The 21,984-nt window shown below is 33.5% G+C and overlaps 1 protein-coding gene across 1 annotated transcript in view; it reads left to right on the top strand.

Moving 5' to 3' along the window:
- LOC132760498 (DNA-directed RNA polymerase III subunit RPC2-like) overlaps positions 1 to 21,984 on the top strand; it is a 29,237-nt gene that overhangs the window by 1,748 nt on the left and 5,505 nt on the right. The window contains exons 2-22 of the mRNA XM_060752486.1: positions 396 to 485; positions 974 to 1,038; positions 1,745 to 1,820; positions 2,248 to 2,348; positions 2,753 to 2,865; positions 3,542 to 3,644; positions 3,963 to 4,044; positions 5,217 to 5,366; positions 6,620 to 6,736; positions 8,285 to 8,470; positions 8,934 to 9,047; positions 13,743 to 13,853; positions 14,263 to 14,352; positions 15,255 to 15,417; positions 16,949 to 17,102; positions 17,584 to 17,757; positions 18,966 to 19,093; positions 19,674 to 19,759; positions 20,437 to 20,560; positions 20,859 to 21,017; positions 21,582 to 21,699. Of these exons, the coding sequence (XP_060608469.1) occupies positions 396 to 485; positions 974 to 1,038; positions 1,745 to 1,820; positions 2,248 to 2,348; positions 2,753 to 2,865; positions 3,542 to 3,644; positions 3,963 to 4,044; positions 5,217 to 5,366; positions 6,620 to 6,736; positions 8,285 to 8,470; positions 8,934 to 9,047; positions 13,743 to 13,853; positions 14,263 to 14,352; positions 15,255 to 15,417; positions 16,949 to 17,102; positions 17,584 to 17,757; positions 18,966 to 19,093; positions 19,674 to 19,759; positions 20,437 to 20,560; positions 20,859 to 21,017; positions 21,582 to 21,699 (2,504 nt within the window). The remainder of the gene's footprint in view (positions 1 to 395; positions 486 to 973; positions 1,039 to 1,744; positions 1,821 to 2,247; positions 2,349 to 2,752; positions 2,866 to 3,541; positions 3,645 to 3,962; positions 4,045 to 5,216; positions 5,367 to 6,619; positions 6,737 to 8,284; positions 8,471 to 8,933; positions 9,048 to 13,742; positions 13,854 to 14,262; positions 14,353 to 15,254; positions 15,418 to 16,948; positions 17,103 to 17,583; positions 17,758 to 18,965; positions 19,094 to 19,673; positions 19,760 to 20,436; positions 20,561 to 20,858; positions 21,018 to 21,581; positions 21,700 to 21,984) is intronic.

Raw genomic sequence — 21,984 nt, 5'->3', positions numbered from 1 at the left:
ACAATATTTACCTGAGAGTGGTTTTGTTGTTATTTACTTAGAAATGGAATGTGTGTTTGGGATTCAGACCGGATGACTTGAATCGAAACAAAAATAAAGCACTATTGAGTATTCAATTCACTATGAGGCCCATAATCCTCATATGGATTTTGAATGAATTACATCATTTTTGAACCTAGAAAATTCATGGTTAAAGATTTGTAATGAAATAAGGCTCTCTGTGAATTTGACTTTCTGCATGTTTAAGTTCTTTTGAAAGAAATGAGGAGGTAAAACCAGAAAAATTTTATTTGACCCTTAATTTGTTTTTCAATCCTTGTTTCTGATTTAACAGTTTAAATTATATATTTTTGTAGTAAATTTATAAAATGTTTGGTTGTTTTAACTATTTTCAGGAGAAATGGAAGTTATTGCCATCATTCCTCAAGGTGAAAGGGCTTGTCAAGCAGCACATAGATTCCTTCAACTATTTTGTGAACATTGATGTAAGCAATTTAACCCCTGACCTTGTTAAATTCTTGTGTACATGTAGGTTTGAGGGATGTCCATATCAATATGATACAATTTTTAGAAATAACAGTACTTGTTCTTTATCAGAAATATATTACTGATCATCTGAAGTCAAACAGTGCATTATTCAACAACAACAACAACTCACTTTTTATATCAATTTCCCAAATAAATTTACACCTATTAAAAAGCTAAAATTCACTTTTGCTCAGTCAATGGCAGTGATGAGTGTTTTATGTTAGAAGTACAATTAGTCTATAACAATGTAAAGAAGAGGAGCAGCAGTGGTCTCTGTGTAAAATACATGTATATAATTTTCATAATGAAATGAAAAAGTGACATTCCAATACAACTAAGGACTTAGGAGGTTTTGAAGTGTTTTCAAAGAGCAAGAAGGAAAATTTGAAAGAATCAAAGTAGTTCATTTTTAGTTTTCATTTGATATTTTTGATATTATTTTCAGATAAAGGAAATCATGAAGGCTAATGATAAGATTACAAGTGATGCTGACCCTAACTTTTACATGAAGTAAGTGTGTTATATTCAAAATATGATAAGATATAGGTAGACCTATCTATATCATATTTATCAGTAGAATTTATCACATAAAATGTTAAGAAAGAAATCAATATATCACATACATCATAAGTTTGTCACATCCCATGTTAAGCAAGTGGTAAATATTTTACATCCCAAATAAGCCAAAAAATAGTAAATATATTATATTCTAAATTAAGTGAAAAAATATTACATCCCAAAAGACTGAAAAATTGTTGCTAAGTGAAGATCATGATGTAAGTCAATTGTTTTTATGCAAATGGACTACTTTTATGCCTGTGTAGGAGATAGGGTCATAAAGAGGGGAAATTGTTCACAGCATAATCCAGATTTATAAACAGGGTGTATAAGCAGAGAAACTAATTTAAATTATTATCAATATTTTATATAATGAATGTAGCTTTAACTAGAATTATTATCTGAATTAACATACCACATAAAATCTAAGAAACAATTTCCATGTGAATTGAAACTCTGTCAAGGTCAAGCCATAGTTTCCTTTAGCAAGAAATTTTGCACTCATTGCTCAGTACTGGTTGTTTCCAGGAATGGATTCAATAGTGTGTCTATAAGCTGTTAACTTCCTACACAGTCAGACTAAAATAGAATTCTGTATAAACTAATATACCACAAAAGTCTATGTGGAATTCATATTAACCAAATGTCTCTATTTAAGATATCTGAACATTTATGTGGGCATGCCAGATGTGGAGGAAGGATTTAATATCACCAAACCAATATCCCCTCATGAGGTAAGAATATTATAAAAATAGATATGCTTATGTTGTAAGAAAACTACAAAAGTAGTTGCTCATGTGCTGAGAGAACCACTAAAAAGTTGCTTAGTACAACAAAAATATGGTAAGAATATCACAACAATTATGATGAGTGGTAAAAAAATCAGTACAACAAAAGTAGAAAGCTGAAAAGTAAGAATCATTAAAAAGTATTCTTATGTTATATTTTCATAGTATAAAATTGTGACTTTTAAGTTACTGAGATAAATGATTAACAATTATGTTTAAGCTGATGCTAGGGTGTGTAGATGGTAGCTTTTACTTTCCACAATATACATGATCAGTATCAATCAAACCAAGCCTGCAAAATAAACAATATAACAAATGTACATTTGGTATTGTACCTTCTGACATTACATGATGAAAAATTTGTTTGATACAGTGTCGACTGAGGGACATGACATATTCAGCACCAATAACAGTTGATATTGAATACACTAGAGGGAACCAGCGTATAGTCAGAAATAATCTACCTATAGGAAGGTATGTTGTAATTCTAGAACACATCCATAATGTTTTAGAAATGTCATTATGTGAAAATAATTACCTTGATCTTTTCAATGAGATCTTGAAATATATGATGGTCAGTGGAATATAAGTCATATCACACTGTTTGAATTTGAGTGAAAAATAGAATGTGGATTTCTGTTCTATATATCAAAATATATAGCAAATGTTCATTATGCCATATTAAGCACACATGAATAATTGCACATAAACAGAATAAAACGTTCTGGAACTTTGCATGTTTTAAACAACATTTTGTTAACTACAGGCAGCAGATATATAGCTTTGTACATTTTAAGATCTAAAGTATTATTCTGTATGCTTCCCCAGCATTCATTTGTTTCATTGATATGTATTTATATGAGTGTTATATTTTGTAGGATGCCTATTATGTTACGAAGTTCAAATTGTGTTCTGAATGCTAAGAGTCCAGCAGAGATGGCCAAATTAAATGAATGTCCGATGGATCCTGGAGGCTACTTTATTGTTAGAGGTATCAGTTGTTTGATTCCTGTACTAAAAGACAAAACATGTGTTCTGGGAACTTATCAGAGCACATCATGATCCATCCTCTGTTTGATAGGTCCATTTGTCTATGCCTTTAATAAAATGAGAATTGTTTATTTACATAGGATCTACCTTTATAAAAGATTTATACAATGTACATTATAGCCCTGTGTTAAATGTTAACCTGAGCCATTTGTTCTCTTACAAAATACAGATTTATAAAAGAGAACACATAGTGTACATGTCAAAGTTGTAGCATCGCCTAGTTGATCATGCACTACATAAGAAAAATTATATGAATCAATTGCCCCCTAAAATTATGACTTGATCTTATTCTTTACAAGATAATGCTTGAATGATTAGCTGTAAAATGCAGGAACATAAAAAAGACTCAATATAATTGACACAAGATTGAATGAATGCTGAACTTATATTCCATCCATGATGATTTTCATTTATTATATCTATCTAACAATAGGAATGGTTCTCCATATCATCACGCTTGTTTATAGTTATAGTTGGTGGATTGCAGTTTCCATGATATTATTGTTACCTAGCAGTTGTTATACTTAACTCAAGGACAGTTTCTTTAAATATATGTAATAATACTTATTTGTTTTGTTTTAGTAAATTTATGTACACATATATATGTATAATAACAGGTGTAGAGAAGGTAATATTGATACAAGAACAGTTGTCCAAGAATAGAATGATTGTAGATACTGATGTTGGTAGGAAGGGAAGTATCATCTGTTCTGTTACTAGGTAACTACAATCTTTTATCGGTATATCTAATATATAAGGATTAAAAGTTAAAATAAAGGGTCTATGAATTGCAGAATAATTGTAAGGTTGTAATTTTGGTCATCTTTTAAAAACGCTTTTCTTGAAAAGGAATTAAGAAACTTTTCCAAAATTCATCATCTAAAGTGATTTCAAGTTGTGGAATTTAATTTAACATTAAGTACCCCACTACACCAGTATAGAAGCTAAAATGTTTATTTTTTCATGACTTGTTTTATTTTGCCAGATTTAGGTCATTAATTACAATGTATACTTACATGTACTTTTAATTGATTTCAGTTCAACTCATGAGAGAAAAAGTAAAACAGATGTTCTTGTTAAACATGAGAAGTATTATCTTAAACATAACTCATTTTCCGAGGTAACTGTTTTTTTATTACTATTTTACTTTATACACTCATACATTCACTTTTTTCATTGATCATAAAATCATTTAGTCTGACCAGACTGTGTACCATTTGCCACTTAGTATTGCCATTTTGATATTTTAAAACTCTCACATTCATAGTGGACTGTGCCAAATTCATAGCAGAATAAGTTCATTACATTTATAAAGCTTGGTAGGGGTAAAAAATTATCTGAAGCACATTATAAGAATCAAACACCGCCTGCCGGTACAGACCGGAATATCTAGCTCGAGGGTAACTGTTTACGGCGGTAACGAGGCTCTGCCGAGTTTCCGTTAAACAGTTACCCGAGAGCTAGATATTCCCGTCTTTATAATTGAAAAATGACGTATACTGTGTACCATTTGCCACTTAGTATTGCCATTTTGATATTTTAAAACTCTCACATTCATAGTGGACTGTGCCAAATTCATAGCAGAATAAGTTCATTACATTTATAAAGCTTGGTAGGGGTAAAAAATTATCTGAAGCACATTATAAGAATCTTACACTGGCTGCCGGTACAGACCGGAATATCTAGCTCGAGGGTAACTGTTTACGGCGGTAACGAGGCTCTGCCGAGTTTCCGCTAAACAGTTACCCGAGAGCTAGATATTCCCGTCTTTATAATTGAAAAATGACGTGTACTGTGTACCATTTGCCACTTAGTATTGCCATTTTGATATTTTAAAACTCTCACATTCATAGTGGACTGTGCCAAATTCATAGCAGAATAAGTTCATTACATTTATAAAGCTTGGTAGGGGTAAAAAATTATCTGAAGCACATTATAAGAATCAAACACCGCCTGCCGGTACAGACCGGAATATCTAGCTCGAGGGTAACTGTTTACGGCGGTAACGAGGCTCTGCCGAGTTTCCGTTAAACAGTTACCCGAGAGCTAGATATTCCCGTCTTTATAATTGAAAAATGACGTATTCCTTAGAACGCAATTCATTCATAAAAGCTGGGCAATGACGTCATTTAAAGCACGCGACTTGTTTTACATGGGGGGTGTAAGACAGGGTTAACTAGCAACACTGAAACGGTAGATAATCCTGTCTGATATGCAAGAAAATAACAATCTGTGATTTATCAAACTTTTCAAAATTTTAGTAATTTATTTATTATATTTTGTATTATACAGGACATTCCAATAGCAATTGTGTTTAAAGCAATGGGGTTTGAATGTGAGCAGGAGTTTGTACAGATGATAGGTAGTGAGGAGGAGGTGCTAGCGGCTGTAGCCCCGGGTCTAGAGGAGTGTCATAAAGCGGGAGTGTTTACTCATTTACAGGTATATATACTTTACCTAGCATTTCATTTTCTTGGCTAATTTTTGGATTCTTGCATATCAGCCATAATTTTTTACTGTTTACAGGGATGCTAGATAAACTGACACTTCCCCATTCCCATTCTTTTTACTTAAGAAAAGCAACACTAAAGCAACATGTTACATAATTCAAATATGACTTTATTTGATAATGATTTTAACTGTACTGGGCAGGAACCAGTTTCCGGACAATACCAGTTTCCGGACAAGTATTATAACGGCTTAATTTTGGCTTTATCGATGACGATCGGTATTATATGTCATGAAGATGCTTGGTTTGATTGTTTGAGAAAATAAACTTCCTTCCAAGTTGATACATCATTAAAATTTCGTGAGGATATCTTACCTGTGTTTTAAAAACAGCCTTATATCCCTTTGGGGCATGTAAATTGTTCTGCGCATGCGCAATATTTTGTTTATTTCGGGATATAATTTGGGGTAGCAATTAATGCACAATGTACTTCATTCGAAAGTTCATTGGGTGTAAATCCCCAGAGCTAAATCTGTAACGTATCGGAAAACGGTGTTTAGCTAGGTTTACTCCACTTTCGCACTTCGTTGCTGCCGTAAACACAAAAATATCTGTTTCACTTTTCAGTCATTCCGAGACCCATCACGTGATCGTTATTTTTCCTATCAGTAAATCAGCTTAATTATATAAGAAAGCTAATATGTGAGAAGAATTTTTTTGTTATATTAGAATAATTATCAGTTAAAAACAGATATGAATAGCAGCTTAATATATGTCCGGAAACTGGTTCTGCAAGAGTGAACAATTTACACTTTTGATAACTTAATTTAACCCTTCAGTTTGTACATTGCTTGTGTTATCGGACGTAGTTAGAACTCAGGTTTTTGGTATGATAGTTTTATTAATGCATGTTTATTATGAAAAAAATAGACAATTAAAAAAAACTCGAATTCTGCCCGGAAACTGGTTCCTGCCCAGTACAGGAAAAATTTGAAATTTAATTGAATTCTGTACACTAAAATATGTTGTTTTTTTATACCATTCACTACAATGTTGTTCTTCTAATGTGTTTGCCTTTGGAAGTAAGAAAAAGTTGAGAGTGGCCCCATGCATGGCTGTGTTCATTGTCAAAGGTTTATGTTATCCAGATAACCTGTATAAACAAGTTTCTAGGCACTTAATTTCCTACGTATTGTTTTATCTATTCAGCAACTATGGTTAATATACATTTTCTTTTTTCTTGTAGGCTTTGAAATATATTGGGAATCGTATTCGACAGAGACGAATGTGGGGAGGACCAAAAAAGACAAAGGTTGATGAAGCAAGGGATGTTTTACATGGTGTAGTTCTAGCTCATGTACCAGTAAGTCTTTTATTGTCCCCCGCCTTTTCGAAGAAAAAAGGGGGATATAGTAATAGGCTCCGTCCGTCTGTCCCTCCGTACGAACCCAGAGGTACTTGTGTGACTGGGTAACAGTAAATTCTCTTTGATCCTATTCATTCCGTTTTTACTTGTGTGTCTTTTTTTAAGCCTTGTGTGACTAAAAATGGCCAAAAAGATCAAAGGAAAAGTCACATAAGTACCATTTTGTGAGTACGTCCGTCTGTCCATCTGTCCGTCACACTTTCGTGTCCGGTCCATAACTTTGTCATTTATCAAAGGAATCTGAAATAACTTGGCACAAATGTTTGTTATAATAAGACAATGTGTCATGCGCAACAACCAGACCCCTACCTCCAGGGTCAAGGTCGCACTTGCTCATTCAAGGTCAACATTGTCTATTTGATGGTATATGTCATGTCCGGTCCATAACTTTCTTATCTTTTAAGGGATTTTGTAAATACTTGCCACAATTGTTTACAATAATGAGACAATGTGTCATGCGCAACAACCGGTCACCTACCTCCAAGGTCAAGGTCACACTTGGAGGTCAAATGTTAATATGGTCTATTACAGGGTATATTTTGTGTCGGGTCCATAACTTTTTCATTAATGAAAAGGAATCTGAAATAACTTGGCACAAATGTTTGTTATAATAAGAAGATGTGTCATGCGCATCAACCACACCCCTATTTCCAGGGTCAAGGTCGCACTTGCTCATTCAAGGTCAACATTGTCTATTTGATGGTATATGTTGTGTCCGGTCCATAACTTTCTTATCTTTGAAAGGATCACACTTAGAGGTCAAAGGTTAACATGGTAGAATTTTAAATTCCGTGTTTCATTTTACTAGTATTTCTTTAATAAATTTATTGCTGCATTTGCAGATCTAACATTGATCATAATTTTGTACTGAAAGTCCTGAAATCCATACCTCAAACTTTGAAATAGCACAATTTTAAGAATTTATATAAAACTTCCCCGAGGCGGGGGACGTTGGTAACTCTGTTACAAATTCTTGTCTTGTGTACTTCTGACTTATCCATTACTTTATAATGTTGTACATTTAGTAGTCAAGGGTCATGTACCAATTCGTGTTTTACTGTGTTTAGTTTTGATTTATCTGCCTGAGTGGTAATGCTAATAAAGTCTGTATTGTCTAAAGGGGTAGGAAAATCAATTGTTCTTATTTTCAAAATTTTCTCACAGCCTGCAAGGACAAGTGGAAATTTTCAATAATTTACTGTATAGATATAATTCGGACAAGTGAAAAAATGCTTCCAATAAAAATTGGACAAGAAAGTCAAAATCATATCTTGCTGGCCCTGTTATGTGAATATTTTTCAGACTTCAAAAAGTTTTTCAGAGATCTCATTCAAAATGCAGGTCTTGTTAAAAAATTCTATGTATGACTGCTTAGCTTGATAAGGAGAGTATATGATTTATAGTCAGGGGGAGTTTGTTTGATTCTCAGACAAGGCGAAACTTCTCAGTGACAATAATTATTAATCTCAAACATTTATTTCAAAGGTTGTAGAATGGAATTTCAAGTTGAAAGCTGTATATCTGGCACTGATGGTACGTCGTGTAATACAAGCTCAGTTAGGAATGGTGAAGGCAGACGACAGAGATTACTATGGTAACAAGAGGTTGGAGTTAGCTGGCTCACTTATATCATTACTCTTTGAAGATCTCTTTAAGAAATTCAATGCAGAGGTAGGAACAGAAATGCTTTGAATGTTATAATGGATATTATTATTCCTTACATGATTAATTGTTTTAATTGCCATAACTGCATCATTCAACATTACATAATATCACCAAGTGACATTACATTCTAACCATTAAGTCGGTCTAAAAGTGGGTTATTGACATAACCAAATTTTCTTCATTATTGTCTGAAAATACACTTTTTGTGAAATCACAGGACTGTGTCTAATAGATAATTATATAAAAATATATTGTATAGAATTATTTTAAAATTACCTAACAATTATTTGTTTCAAAAAGATATTCCTACTTGCCTAAACTTTGGTTGGAGACCAGAAACAAAACTTCTTTAGCTTTGGCCTTAACAAAGGCTTTGCAGAACTACTTTTATATTTATGTAGCATTTTGCCTGATGAAATTTAATTGTTTTACCTGCATTGATAATGTATGATCTATCACTTTTTTCTAGTTGAAGAAGATAGCTGATGTGACCATACCAAAGCCAAGAGCAGCCCAGTTTGATATTGTAAAACATATGAGACAAGATCAGATAACAAATGGACTGGTTCATGCTATATCTTCTGTAAGTTAGTGTAACAGTCTGGTTCATGCTATTTATTTAATGCTTTCCAGTGTGTTATTGTTATATATCAGATGATTATATTCTGATAAACCACTAGTAAAATTTATAAAATATAATTTTCACTGTAGCCGGACTACATGTGGATGTGGATGAAAGAATATCAAAACTAATGAAATATCTGGAAAAAACTAGAAATGTGTCCATATGACACGGGTGCCCCCACCGCGCCATAGTTCTGTCAATCTTTTTACTAAGTCAAGGGAAATAACTCTACAAATACTGGATAAATCCACAAGCAAAACCCCAGGTGCAAATCTAAAATATGCTGAGCAACCTGCCCATAAGGTTTAATGACTATGTCAAATCCTTTTTGAGAAACTTGCGACACAAGTTGAAAATTGCAAAAATTTTCTAAGTGAAGGGCAATAACTCTAAAAATACTAAGAATATCCACACGAAAATACCTGGTGCACAACTGCACATGCTGATAAATATTCCTGTAAAGTTACATGACTCTAGGTCAAATACTTTTTGAGTTACGTGCGACACATGTTGAAAATTGCCAAATTTTACTAACTCCAGGGCAATAACTCTGAAAATACTAAAAATATCGAGACAAAAATACCCAGGTGCATAACTACACATGCTGATCAACATTCCTGTAAAGTTTCATGACCTTAGGTCAAATACTTTTTGAGTTACGTGCGACACAAGTTGAAAATTGCAAAATTTTACTAAGTCAAGGGCAATAACTATGAAAATACTAAGAATATCCACACGAAAATACCCAGGTGCACAACTAAACATGCTGATCAACATTCCTGTAAAGTTTCATGACTCTAGGTCAAATACTTTTTGAAATACATGCGACACAAGTTGAAAAATGCAAAATTTTACTAAGTCAAGGGCAATAACTCTGAAAATACTAAAAATATCCTGACAAAAATACCCAGGTGCACAACTACACATGCTGATCAACATTCCTGTAAAGTTTCATGACTCTAGGTCAAATACTTTTTGAGTTACATGCGACACAAGTTGAAAATTGCAAAATTTAACTAAGTCAAGGGCAATAACTCTGAAAATACTAAAAATATCCACACGAAAAAACCCAGGTGCACAACTACACATGCTGATCAACATTCCTGTAAAGTTTCATGACTCTAGGTCAAATACTTTTTGAGTTACAGGCGACACAAAAGTGAACAGACAGACGGACGGACGGACGGACAAGGGTAAATCTAAATGCCTTCATACATACATTTTGCTTCTTTAGAAAATGACAGTCCATGTCATCACACTTCGTGAAAAAAATGTAACAAAATTAGAGAAATTTGACAGAACTATATTTCAAAATTGATGATGTGACGTCATGATGTGATGATGTCATAAAGGAGAATGCGCGATGTTACGCGGCAAAATCAGTAAAAAATATTTACAATCACTTAAAAAGCTTGAAATGAGAAGAAAATTTATTTGTTTTACATATAAGACTGAAATATATTTCATTTGTGAACACCAGCTATTATATTTTCACTCGTGGCTATGCCACTCATGAAGATATTGCATCTGTTGTTCACTCAGTAAATGCAAAACAAACAAATATCCTCTATATCTTCTGTAAGTTAGTGTAATGACATGGTTCATGCTATGTCTTCTGTAAGTAAGTATAACTGACTGGTTTATGCTATATCTTCTGTAAGTTAGTGTAACAGACTGGTTTATGCTTATCTTCTGTAAGTTAGTGTAACATACTCCTCCTTCATGCTCTATCTTCTGTAAGTAAGTATAACTGACTGGTTCATGCCATATCTTTTGTAAGTTAGTGAACAGACTGGTTCATGCTATATCTTCTGTAAGTTAGTGTAACAGACTGGTTTATGCTTATCTTCTGTAAGTTAGTGTAACATACTCCTCGTTCATGCTATATCTTCTGTAAGTAAGTATAACTGACTGGTTCATGTTAGTGTAACAGACTGGTTTATGCCATATCTTCTGTAAGTTAGTGAACAGACTGGTTCATGCTATATCTTCTGTAAGTTAGTGTAACAGACTGGTTCATGCTATATCTTCTGTAAGTTAGTGAACAGACTGGTTCATGCTATATCTTCTGTAAGTTAGTGAACAGACTGGTTCTTGCTATATCTTCTGTAAGTTAGTGAACAGACTGGTTCATGCTATATCTTTTGTAAGTTAGTGTAACAGACTGGTTCATGCTATATTTTCTGTAAGTTAGTGTAATGGACTTGCTCATGCCATATCTTCTATAAGTAAGTGTAACGGACTGGTTCATGCCATACATGCCATATCTTCTGTAAGTAAGTGTAACGGACTGGTTCATTGGTTTATGCTATATCTTCTGTAAGTTAGTGTAACAGTCTGGTTCATGCAATATCTTCTGAAAGTTATTGTAATTGACTGGTTCATGTCATATCTTCTAAAGTAAATGTGACGGACTGGTTCATGCCATATCTTCTGTAAGTTAGTGAACAGACTGGTTCATGCTATATCTTCTGTAAGTTAGTGTAACAGACTGGTTTATGCTTATCTTCTGTAAGTTAGTGTAACGTACTCCTCGTTCATGCTATATCTTCTGTAAGTAAGTATAACTGACTGGTTCATGTTAGTGTAACAGACTGGTTTATGCCATATCTTCTGTAAGTTAGTGAACAGACTGGTTCATGCTATATCTTCTGTAAGTTAGTGTAACAGACTGGTTCATGCTATATCTTCTGTAAGTTAGTGAACAGACTGGTTCATGCTATATCTTCTGTAAGTTAGTGAACAGACTGGTTCATGCTATATCTTCTGTAAGTTAGTGAACAGACTGGTTCATGCTATATCTTTTGTAAGTTAGTGTAACAGACTGGTTCATGCTATATTTTCTGTAAGTTAGTGTAATGGACTTGCTCATGCCATATCTTCTATAAGTAAGTGTAACGGACTGGTTCATGCCATACATGCCATATCTTCTGTAAGTAAGTGTAACGGACTGGTTCATTGGTTTATGCTATATCTTCTGTAAGTTAGTGTAACAGTCTGGTTCATGCAATATCTTCTGAAAGTTATTGTAATTGACTGGTTCATGTCATATCTTCTGTAAGTTAGTGAACAGACTGGTTCATGCTATATCTTCTAAAGTAAATGTGACGGACTGGTTCATGCCATATCTTCTGTAAGTTAGTGTAACAGACTGGTTCATGCTATATCTTCTGTAAGTTAGTGAACAGACTGGTTCATGCTATATCTTCTGTAAGTTAGTGAACAGACTGGTTCATGCTATATCTTCTGTAAGTTAGTGAACAGACTGGTTCATGCTATATCTTATGTAAGTTAGTGAAACGGACTGGTTCATGCTATATCTTCTGTTATTTAGTGTAATAGACTAGTTCATGCTATATGTTCTGTAAGTTTGTGTAACAGACAGATTCATGCTTTATCTTCTGTAAGTTAGTGTAACTGATTGGTTCATACTATATCTTCTGTAAGTTAGTGGTCTCACTAATCACAAATATACACTACTACAGTCGACTATCGTTATCTCGACATCGCATTTCTCGATATTTCGTTATCTCGATGAAATTTTGAAAGTCCCGATTTTCTTCCTTCTTTATCTATATTGGAAATATTTGTTTATCTCGATATTTTTATTTCGATATTTTCAGTATCTCAATGTAAAATTTCAGCCCCAACAGTTATTTTCACACTATTATACTTTGTTTATCTCGACTAATAATTTTCTTTCGTCTGTTCCTCCAGACGTGTGAAAAACACAAACTAGACAATAATTGCTCAATACCCCGTGTCATAATGATGATTATGTTTGTAACAAGTAAAGCTGTTTTTATAAATAATAATCTAGCGTGTTGATTGACTTATGTCTAAAATGAGTGAATTTTACGTTCTTTATAAATATTCGAACACTGTATCAATTCATTATGACTTTAAATGTAAATGAAATAGTGAAAGTATAGAAACGCTATCGTTGCAATATTGTTTCACAACATCACCACCAAATCCATCAGCGGTCGAACAATCTCGAGAAAGACCCAATAAATAACCCGAGAGGATATCCGGATCAACCACCCTGAAAACAATGTTTTCACTTTATTGGTGTATTACTGATTAAACCTCAGTATGTGTTTTTATCACAGACACCCGTATTTCCGCTGGTAAACATCCGCTTATGTGACTTTGATAAATATTGACTAGGCCTATGAAAACAAGACATGGGGATATCTGGTTAATTTGACATAAACTATGCACATGTCTTTTCTAAAAATCAGTTTCTGCCTTATTCAAACCCTTATATGTATATCTCGACATTTCGTTATCTCGATATTTTTTGACGGTCCCGATGACTTCGAGATAACGAGAGTCCACTGTATCAGAAAAAAAAACGCCCTTTCAGAAGTTAATATATGATTTATTGTAAATCTGTTTATGTAGACATTTTTATCATTGGCTATGTATTCTGCAGCAAAGCTGTTTCTAAACCTATTCAATGATCTTAAATGTTGTCCTAATAAAATAAATTTAAGGGATTTTCGCCATGAAGTAATAAAATTTTGCAAGCAGCGTGTCTAAATACCCTCATGTGATTTGACAGTTGTCAAAAATCTGTAACTGCTATATAAAAGACTTATTATATGTGTAAGTATATTTGTATATCTAAAGATGTGTATTTTACTTCAGGGTAATTGGACAATTAAGAGATTTAAGATGGATCGAGCAGGTGTAACACAGGTACTATCAAGATTGTCCTATATCTCAGCTCTTGGAATGATGACTAGGATATCTTCACAGGTAAACACCATACTTCCGTTTCCTTTAATTTTCACTATTCTCATGAGTGTTTTCTCAACTTCTAGGGAACAATATAATTATAGTTTGGATTTGTCATTTTCTTCTTACATCAAACCTAAGCACTAAAAGTTGCATTACATGGCTGCTCCCAAGGTGTCCTAAGCTGTTATTGCATCAATGTGGACTGGATTGAAGAAACCAAAGGAATATCTCAACTCTGAAGGGTATTGACCCACAATCTGTTAGGTGTTCTTCCTCTTCACCTTTCTTTCAGCATTGTAGCTTACTTTTGTAAGATAATTGTCTTTATTGGGATATGTACTCATACTGTTACCTTACTTTCAAATCTTTAAGGACTGTAAAGGTTCTGTTGAGTGAAATTGAGTTATTATGACCATTTTGTTTACAGTTTGAGAAAACACGTAAAGTAAGTGGTCCTAGATCTCTGCAGCCATCTCAATGGGGAATGTTGTGTCCATCAGATACACCTGAGGGAGAGGTAAGCATATTCAATAAGCATATACACCTAGCAGTTACATCAGGAATATACACCAAGCCTGTATATTTACCATTTACAAGTTAATCATATGAAACAAGCATTTATACCAGTCATACATATTAGGCACAGACGCCAAGCATTTAAAGCAAGCATAGTCACCAAGTATCTGTACCAATCACATACACTTAGCATATGCCTTGAATTCATCTTAAATATTCAATTTTAAAGGTGAAAATATTTTTTTGTTCATTGGAAAAAAAATTAGCATGTAATATTTGTCAGTGTTACCACTGTGTCTACATCATTGAATGAGATAGAAGAGCTAAATTTTTTATCATCAGGAGAGAAAACATAAATGTTTCAACTGGAGGAAATACTTGTGGTAGGGAAATTTGCCAAGTTTATACTTTTCAACTTTCACCTTATTGAAAAGTTGATGTTGTGGTTTTGGGACCATAGTAGGGTAGATACTGTCCAATTATCAATGTGGGTACTTATAGTGGGCCCGCCTGCTTAGTTCAAATAGTGAGTGCACGAGTTGCTGGTTGGATTCTCGGGTGAGGCGTAATTTCTGTGTGACAATTGATCTCAAACATTGAGTCAAGCAGTCATTTGACTCTCACAACTAATTTAAAATCATGTTAGTTATCCAGAAAAGCATGGGGATTGACTGCCAAGACATGACTAAAAATGTGTTAAATCGGGCGTAAAAAACAACAGAAAAACAAACAAAAAAACAAAGACCTTTAAGTATTATTTCTACAAACTGACTGCCTATGCAGAGTAGGGCTTTAATAGTAGGTTTAATAACCCAAAAGTCATATTTCACGTTATTTCTCTGGTGGGCTAGGATGGATGTTAAGGTGACAATCGACTGACACAATTATTATCAATATGTTTAGGCTTGTGGTTTAGTCAAGAATCTTGCATTGATGACACATATTACCACAGACCATGATGAGGCCCCAATTATACGACTGGCCTTCAACCTTGGTGTAGAGGATATACAGTTACTGAGTGGTGCAGAAATCACCAGCAAATTAGTTTATATTGTTTTCCTTAATGGTAAGAAATTTCTTATATTACTAGTTACATTTCATACATATAAGACAATGCATGGTTGAGATTAGAAATATCATGAAAAAGGCAAATATCACCAAAGTATCAACCAACCAACTTTATGATTGTAGCAAAACTTATGCTGAGAAACTTTTTGAAATCCAAAACAGCTTTATGCAAAATACAGTACAATCTGTGTAGAGCAACACACCTTGGGAGACAAGACTTTTGTTGTAGCTGTAAGGTGTTGCTTTTCAGAGGAAAATTTATTGTGAAGCAGTACTTGTGGAAAAATTGGTGCTGCTGTTGTAATGAGGTAATTGCTATGCATAGGTTGTACTGTATGAACTTTAATCAATTGAACATGGGTGCACATCTGTTGCAACGTCTTGGATTCTTTCATGTGAGAAAGCTATCCAGCAACCTTACAGAGCGTCATTGGTTTTAATCTGATGCCAGTTTGTGCCTAAAATAACGCACAGAAGTGCACCTGAGGTTTTCCTCCACCAGTAAAGCTGAAAGGCCGTCATATGACATATACAGTGTTGGTGCAATGTAAAACCTAATAAAAAATATATATATATATACTTACTTATCCCTCTATATATTGATTATATTGATACTAGAATTTAGTGACATTGAAAAATCTACAGACCATCATGGTGAAGCTTTTAGGTTAATTATCTCTTGCCCCTCACTGCTGAAGGTTAATAGAATGAAATGGGGGACTATCTGTTCTGTCATATAATGAAGCTATCAAGCTGCATGTCACTTATAGAACTTGGTTGTTCTACTTGTGACTGATGATGCTAGGTGATGCACATGAGATCTTCCTCCAGCAGTAAAGCTGCAAAGTTATAGTATTGATGTGATGTTATGTAAAATTATTCCATGCTTTAAACTACTCTTATCAGACAGATAGGGCAGTCATGTGCATTATTATCAATTTGATAATTTCACTGTTTTGAATTTAAGCCCCTTAACATTGTTTCAGTGAATTACCAGCGTGCACAGTACTGGAAACCAACCTAATGACGTGACATCGTAAATGATGTCACGTTGTATTATTATTTGGCACGCTTTTCATTTAGTATTAGGTTAAATGTCTTTTTAAAACGTTTCTTTACATATAATAAAAAGAAAGTTTATTTAGTTTAGTGTAAGATCGAAATATATTTCACCTCTTTGGTACTCATTCGGTGAAATATATTCCGATCTTACACTGAACTAAACATCATAAAAATAAGTCTTAACATTTCATATGTCGCCATTTATGATGTCAATGAACCAAATACATCAGGAAAATTACTTCTACGCTCAATGTAATTCAACATATTTTTAAGAATTCTCTTTTTTATTATCAATTCATGGTAGAATGGAAATAAATATTTATCTTGCATGGTGCAAATGCTATTGGCCTTTGTGATTATATTCCTGTGTCTTAAACTGTGCATTATTCTACAACTATGCACTCAAATCTAATATCAATTTCCTACGCAAACCACATATATTGTAAATTGTAATGATGTATTTTCAGGTAATATACTTGGAGTAATACGTAACTACAAGAGACTTGTCTATACGTTCCGTCTGATGAGGAGGGCGGGATATATAAATGAGTTTGTGTCTATTTGTCCTAGCCATTCCCACAGATGTGTATATATCTCATCAGATGCTGGCAGAGTCTGTAGGTGCGTACTGTAATATTTCTGCAGCTTATATATTATAATGGTGTAACTCCTTATATATTTTAATAGGAGTTAACCCGATGACAATACATGTATATCATTTGGATGAGTTTTGATGTAAGTCCATGTAGAATATCAACAAATGTTAGATTTTTTTATCACATGATACTGTAAACTATATGAAAATTAAAGAAGAAAAAAAACAGCAAAATTGTTATTTGACACTGCATTTCTTGCTCCACTTTTTGAAGAGCTTTGTTGACATTGGCATTGATTAACCTTTTTGTTAACATCCATTTTCTCAAAAACTATTTTCAAACTACATGTATTCTCTTCAAACTTTCTACATGTATACTGTTTATTATGAGAATGTCATGCCATTTAGAATTGACAGATTTTTCCAAAATAAATTTTTGCAATTTTTTCTAGCAGGAAGTCTTCAAATTTTGCTATTTTTCTTAATGTAATCTACCTTTCTTTACAGACCATATATTATAGTAAGCAAAGGGAAACCACTAGTGAAAACAAAGCACATACAAGAGTTATCTCAGGGTTTCCGATGTTTTGAGGACTTTCTGAAAGAAGGTTTAGTTGAGTATTTAGATGTAAATGAAGAAAATGACTGCATGATCTCATTATATGAGAAAGAAATTACATCGTAAGTATCTGCTGTATGAGTGTATAACCTCTGTAGAGCAACACCTTATGAGAGACAATGTTCATAAATGACATATATATAGATTTGCAAGGATAAGGTGATTTATTTGCCAACAATTTTCTACGATTGTCCAATGATGCTAATAGCTTAGGGTAATTTCAATAGATTTGAAATAAAATTGTTAATATGTTTACATAACTTCAATTTTTTAGCTCACCTGTCACAAAGTGACATGGTGAGCTTTTGTGATCGCTTTTCGTCCGGCGTTCGGCTGTAAACTTTTACTTTAAACAACATCTCCTCATAAACCGCTAAGCTAATTTCATTCAAACTTCACAAGAATGTTCCTTTGCTAGTGAACTTTTAAAATTGTTCAAAGAATTTAATTCTAAGCAGAACTCTGGTTGTCATGGCAACCGAAAGAAAAAACTTAAAATATCTTCTTTTAGAAAACCAAAAGAGCTAGAGCTTATATATTTGGCATGAAACATCATCTAGTCAGTGTCTACCAAGTTTGTTCAAATAAATGCCCTGGCGTCAAAATTGGCCCCGCCCCGGGGGGTCATTGATTTTCCTTATTTGTATATAGTAAAAACTTAAAAAATCTTATTTTAAAAAGCCCAATTAGCTAGAGCTTAGATATTAAGCATAAATCATCTTCTAGTGGGTATCTACCAAGTTTGTTCAAATAAGGGCCCTGAGGTCAAAATTGGCCCCGCCCCGGGGATCATTGATTTTCCTTATATGTTTATAGTAAAAACTTAAAAATACTTCCTTTAAAAAACCCAAAGAGCTAGAGTTTAGAACTATCTCCTAGTGAGTGACTACCATTTTTGTTCAAATAAAAGCCCTAGGGATAAAAATTGACTCCACCCAGAGTTTTTCCCTATATGTGTATAGTAAAAACTTTAAAAAATCTTCTTACAGCTAGATCTAAGATATTTATCAAATGGGTGTCTACCAAGTTTATTCAAATAAAAGCCCCTGTGTTTAAATTGGCTTGCCCCGGGGGCCCATATATGGGTGAGCGATTTCAAGGCCATCATGGCCCTCTTGTTATAAATTTGCTGTCTCTTGTTTGTTTAACAGCTTCAAACACAATGATGTCAGGTGTAATAATACAATAACATAAGGTGTAATAATACAATATTATAAGGTGTAATAATTCAATAACATAAGATGTAATAATAATATGATATATGTTACAGAAATTCGACACATTTAGAGATTGAACCATTCACCATTCTGGGTGTATGTGCTGGTCTTATCCCGTACCCTCATCATAACCAGTCACCCAGGAATACATACCAGTGTGCTATGGGAAAACAAGCCATGGGTACCGACAATTTCATTGTTATCTTTTAAGTTTGTATATTGGCATGCCCTGTTTTGAATTTAGGATTTTTTAATGTGGGTTTTAGGAATTATCAATATTAAAATTTAGCAGCCATTATTAGAATGTATGGTAGAGTAGGCTCTATACTGGTGGCAATATTTTTAATTTGACAGTTAAAAAGTGCTTGTATATCGGAATTTACACTGTGTAACATCCAACCGTACGCGCATGTTGTTTACATGTTGGGTACCCAACGGGCAAATTTAGTGTGAATATTACCTGTCTGGCTGGTTCATATTAATTTCTTTCAATATCCACTCGAAAAAGGGGGGAAAATCTGGAACGGTAATAAAAGTTTGAACTGTGTTTTTTTTCTACTGATGACTTTGAATCAGCACTTCAAAAGAACTGTTCCTACAACAGGTTGGGATTAATATACTTTCTGGATCTCACATTATACTCTTTTTATCCATATGACAATAATGAGGGTATTAATGATGAGAGTCTTGATACTTGATGTGTTGTTGTTAAATGTTTGATAGTGTTTGTTTATTTTAGATGTTGTTTTTGTTGTTTTCAGGCACAATTGGTTATAACCAGAGGAATAGAATTGACACATTGATGTACCTCCTGTGTTACCCACAGGCTCCTCTAGTCAAGTCAAAGGTCATTTATACCACTACTTATTTAAAGTGACATTATGCTCATTTTCAATGTCAAGCCAAAATACATTATATTCAAAGCTGATATTAACATAATGACTATAATATAATGGGTTACATTAGCACATGAAATTAGACTGCCCACTTTTATAAATTGAATGTTGATTATTAGAAGAATTTGATTGTTAGTGAGTCAAGGTAATTATATTACAGTGATGTTATTAAAAATTGAAAACATTTAAAAATGTAAATCTTGATTACCTGAACAGTGATACTCATGAGGATAATTTCACTTATTAACATAAAATCCTCAACTAAACAATTTTACTAGTGCTATTTTAAGTCTATAATCTAAATTGTTGCTATGAATTTGTCATGCTTTAAATTTGAAACTGCAAATTTATATTTTTACAAATGTATTTTTTTCAATTTAGATTAAAACGTAAAATATATTTTATGGTATCAAAGGATAAATTATAATGAGAAACACTGTAAAAACATGTATCTAGTTTAGATTGTATATCTGTTCAACTGTAAAACTTGCTTGCCCTTGCCCAGAATTTTCTGGACATCACCCCCCCCCCCCCCCCCCCCCCAAAAAAATAAAATGTTATGGAAGACACAATGAAATTCAGTAGTTAGCTTGTTTAAGTTTTGATTTAGATTGGCTTGTATTTTCAGACTATAGAATTGATCAACTTTGACAAGTTACCAGCAGGTCAGAATGCTACAGTAGCTGTTATGTCTTACAGTGGCTACGATATTGAAGATGCTCTTGTTATAAACAAATCTTCACTAGACCGGGGTAAATTATACAACTTTTATCTGATGAACATCTTTGTTCAAAGGCCACCTAAGTGGAGACTAAACGTGGTCTTTATTTGGAGGTTAATGTGCTCTATTAAATCAATGGACTGCTGTTTAAAAATGGTCTTAAGTTACAGGATGATCTTTGTTTAGAGGTGATATTTAACACAAGTTTGACTGTATAAGTAATGATGATGTTATTTGCATTTGGTCCAATATATAAAAACTGATGAAATGTAGAAAAACATACTGATATGTATGTTATTTCTTTAATCATACAAAGATATTATTATCAGGATTTGGTAGATGTTTGGTATACAGGAAGCAGCAATGTACCCTAAAACGATATGCTAATCAAACATTTGATAAGGTCATGGGACCAATGGTTGATGCAACCACACGTAAACCAGTTTGGCGACATTCTGCTCTTGACTCAGATGGAATATGTGCACCAGGTAAAAACATAAACATGTTTCATAAAGTATCGTATATGTATATGTAAATTAAACTCTGTAATGTATTATTGATACATCCATGTTGTCTAATCAAACTCTGTACTGATTGCTGCTCTTTTTGTTATTTTTACATTGGTGTGTATTAAAGATTCTGCAGTTACAAAGCTCCTAGTTGGATCTCTGGCCTTCACGTAGGTGCACCATCCCTTGGTGCTCGTAAGTTCTGAATTACAAAATAGACTTGTCCATTCACACTAATTCATAAGTTTGGGGAGGTGGCCTAGTGGTTAAAGTGTCTGCCTCTTAACCCAGGGATCATGGGTTGAACCCCTACAGGGGTCATAGATCATGTTTTATGATATGACACTGGCAATGGTAAGTTCCAGGAGTGGTTCAAATAAACTGAGCTTTGAATACATAATGTTTTAAGAGCTAATAGTCTTGACATGATCCTCCCAGAATAGGTTGAAATAAGTCACAGTTGTCATTATTCTAAAAGCTAAGAAAACATATACATAAAACTAGCTTCATGTGTAAATGTGAGTATTTTATTTCTGTGTTAAGGTGAGAAAATAGAAAACAAGCAAGTGTTTGTGAACAAATGGATGCCAACTGTCACAAACACTCCTCTCAGCTCGACAGATCGTGACAAGCAACCAGAGTACAGGGAGGTACCTATAGCGTAAGTCATCCTTTAGTTGAATACTACATAACTATCCACAAATCTTAGGTCCATCGAAATTTCATTTTGTCTGCTGTAAGATTATTTTTCATCACATTATTTTTATTTTACCTTTTGGAAAAATAAACAGTCCACAAATTTAAGTATCAATGAAAATTTTATTTGCGACAAGACCACGAAATTTCATGTCCACAAAATTAAGTGAATTCACAGTAAGTCAATTTGGCATGATTAATGTTTATATAAAAATATACTTAATAAAATCATGTAAATTGTTACACTGTT

This window comes from Ruditapes philippinarum, unplaced genomic scaffold (assembly GCF_026571515.1).
Source record: "Ruditapes philippinarum isolate M1 unplaced genomic scaffold, ASM2657151v2 ctg250_1_1_1_1, whole genome shotgun sequence".
NCBI lineage: Eukaryota > Metazoa > Mollusca > Bivalvia > Venerida > Veneridae > Ruditapes > Ruditapes philippinarum.
Note: the sequence above shows the minus strand (reverse complement) of the source record. Positions and strands in the feature narration are given on the sequence as shown.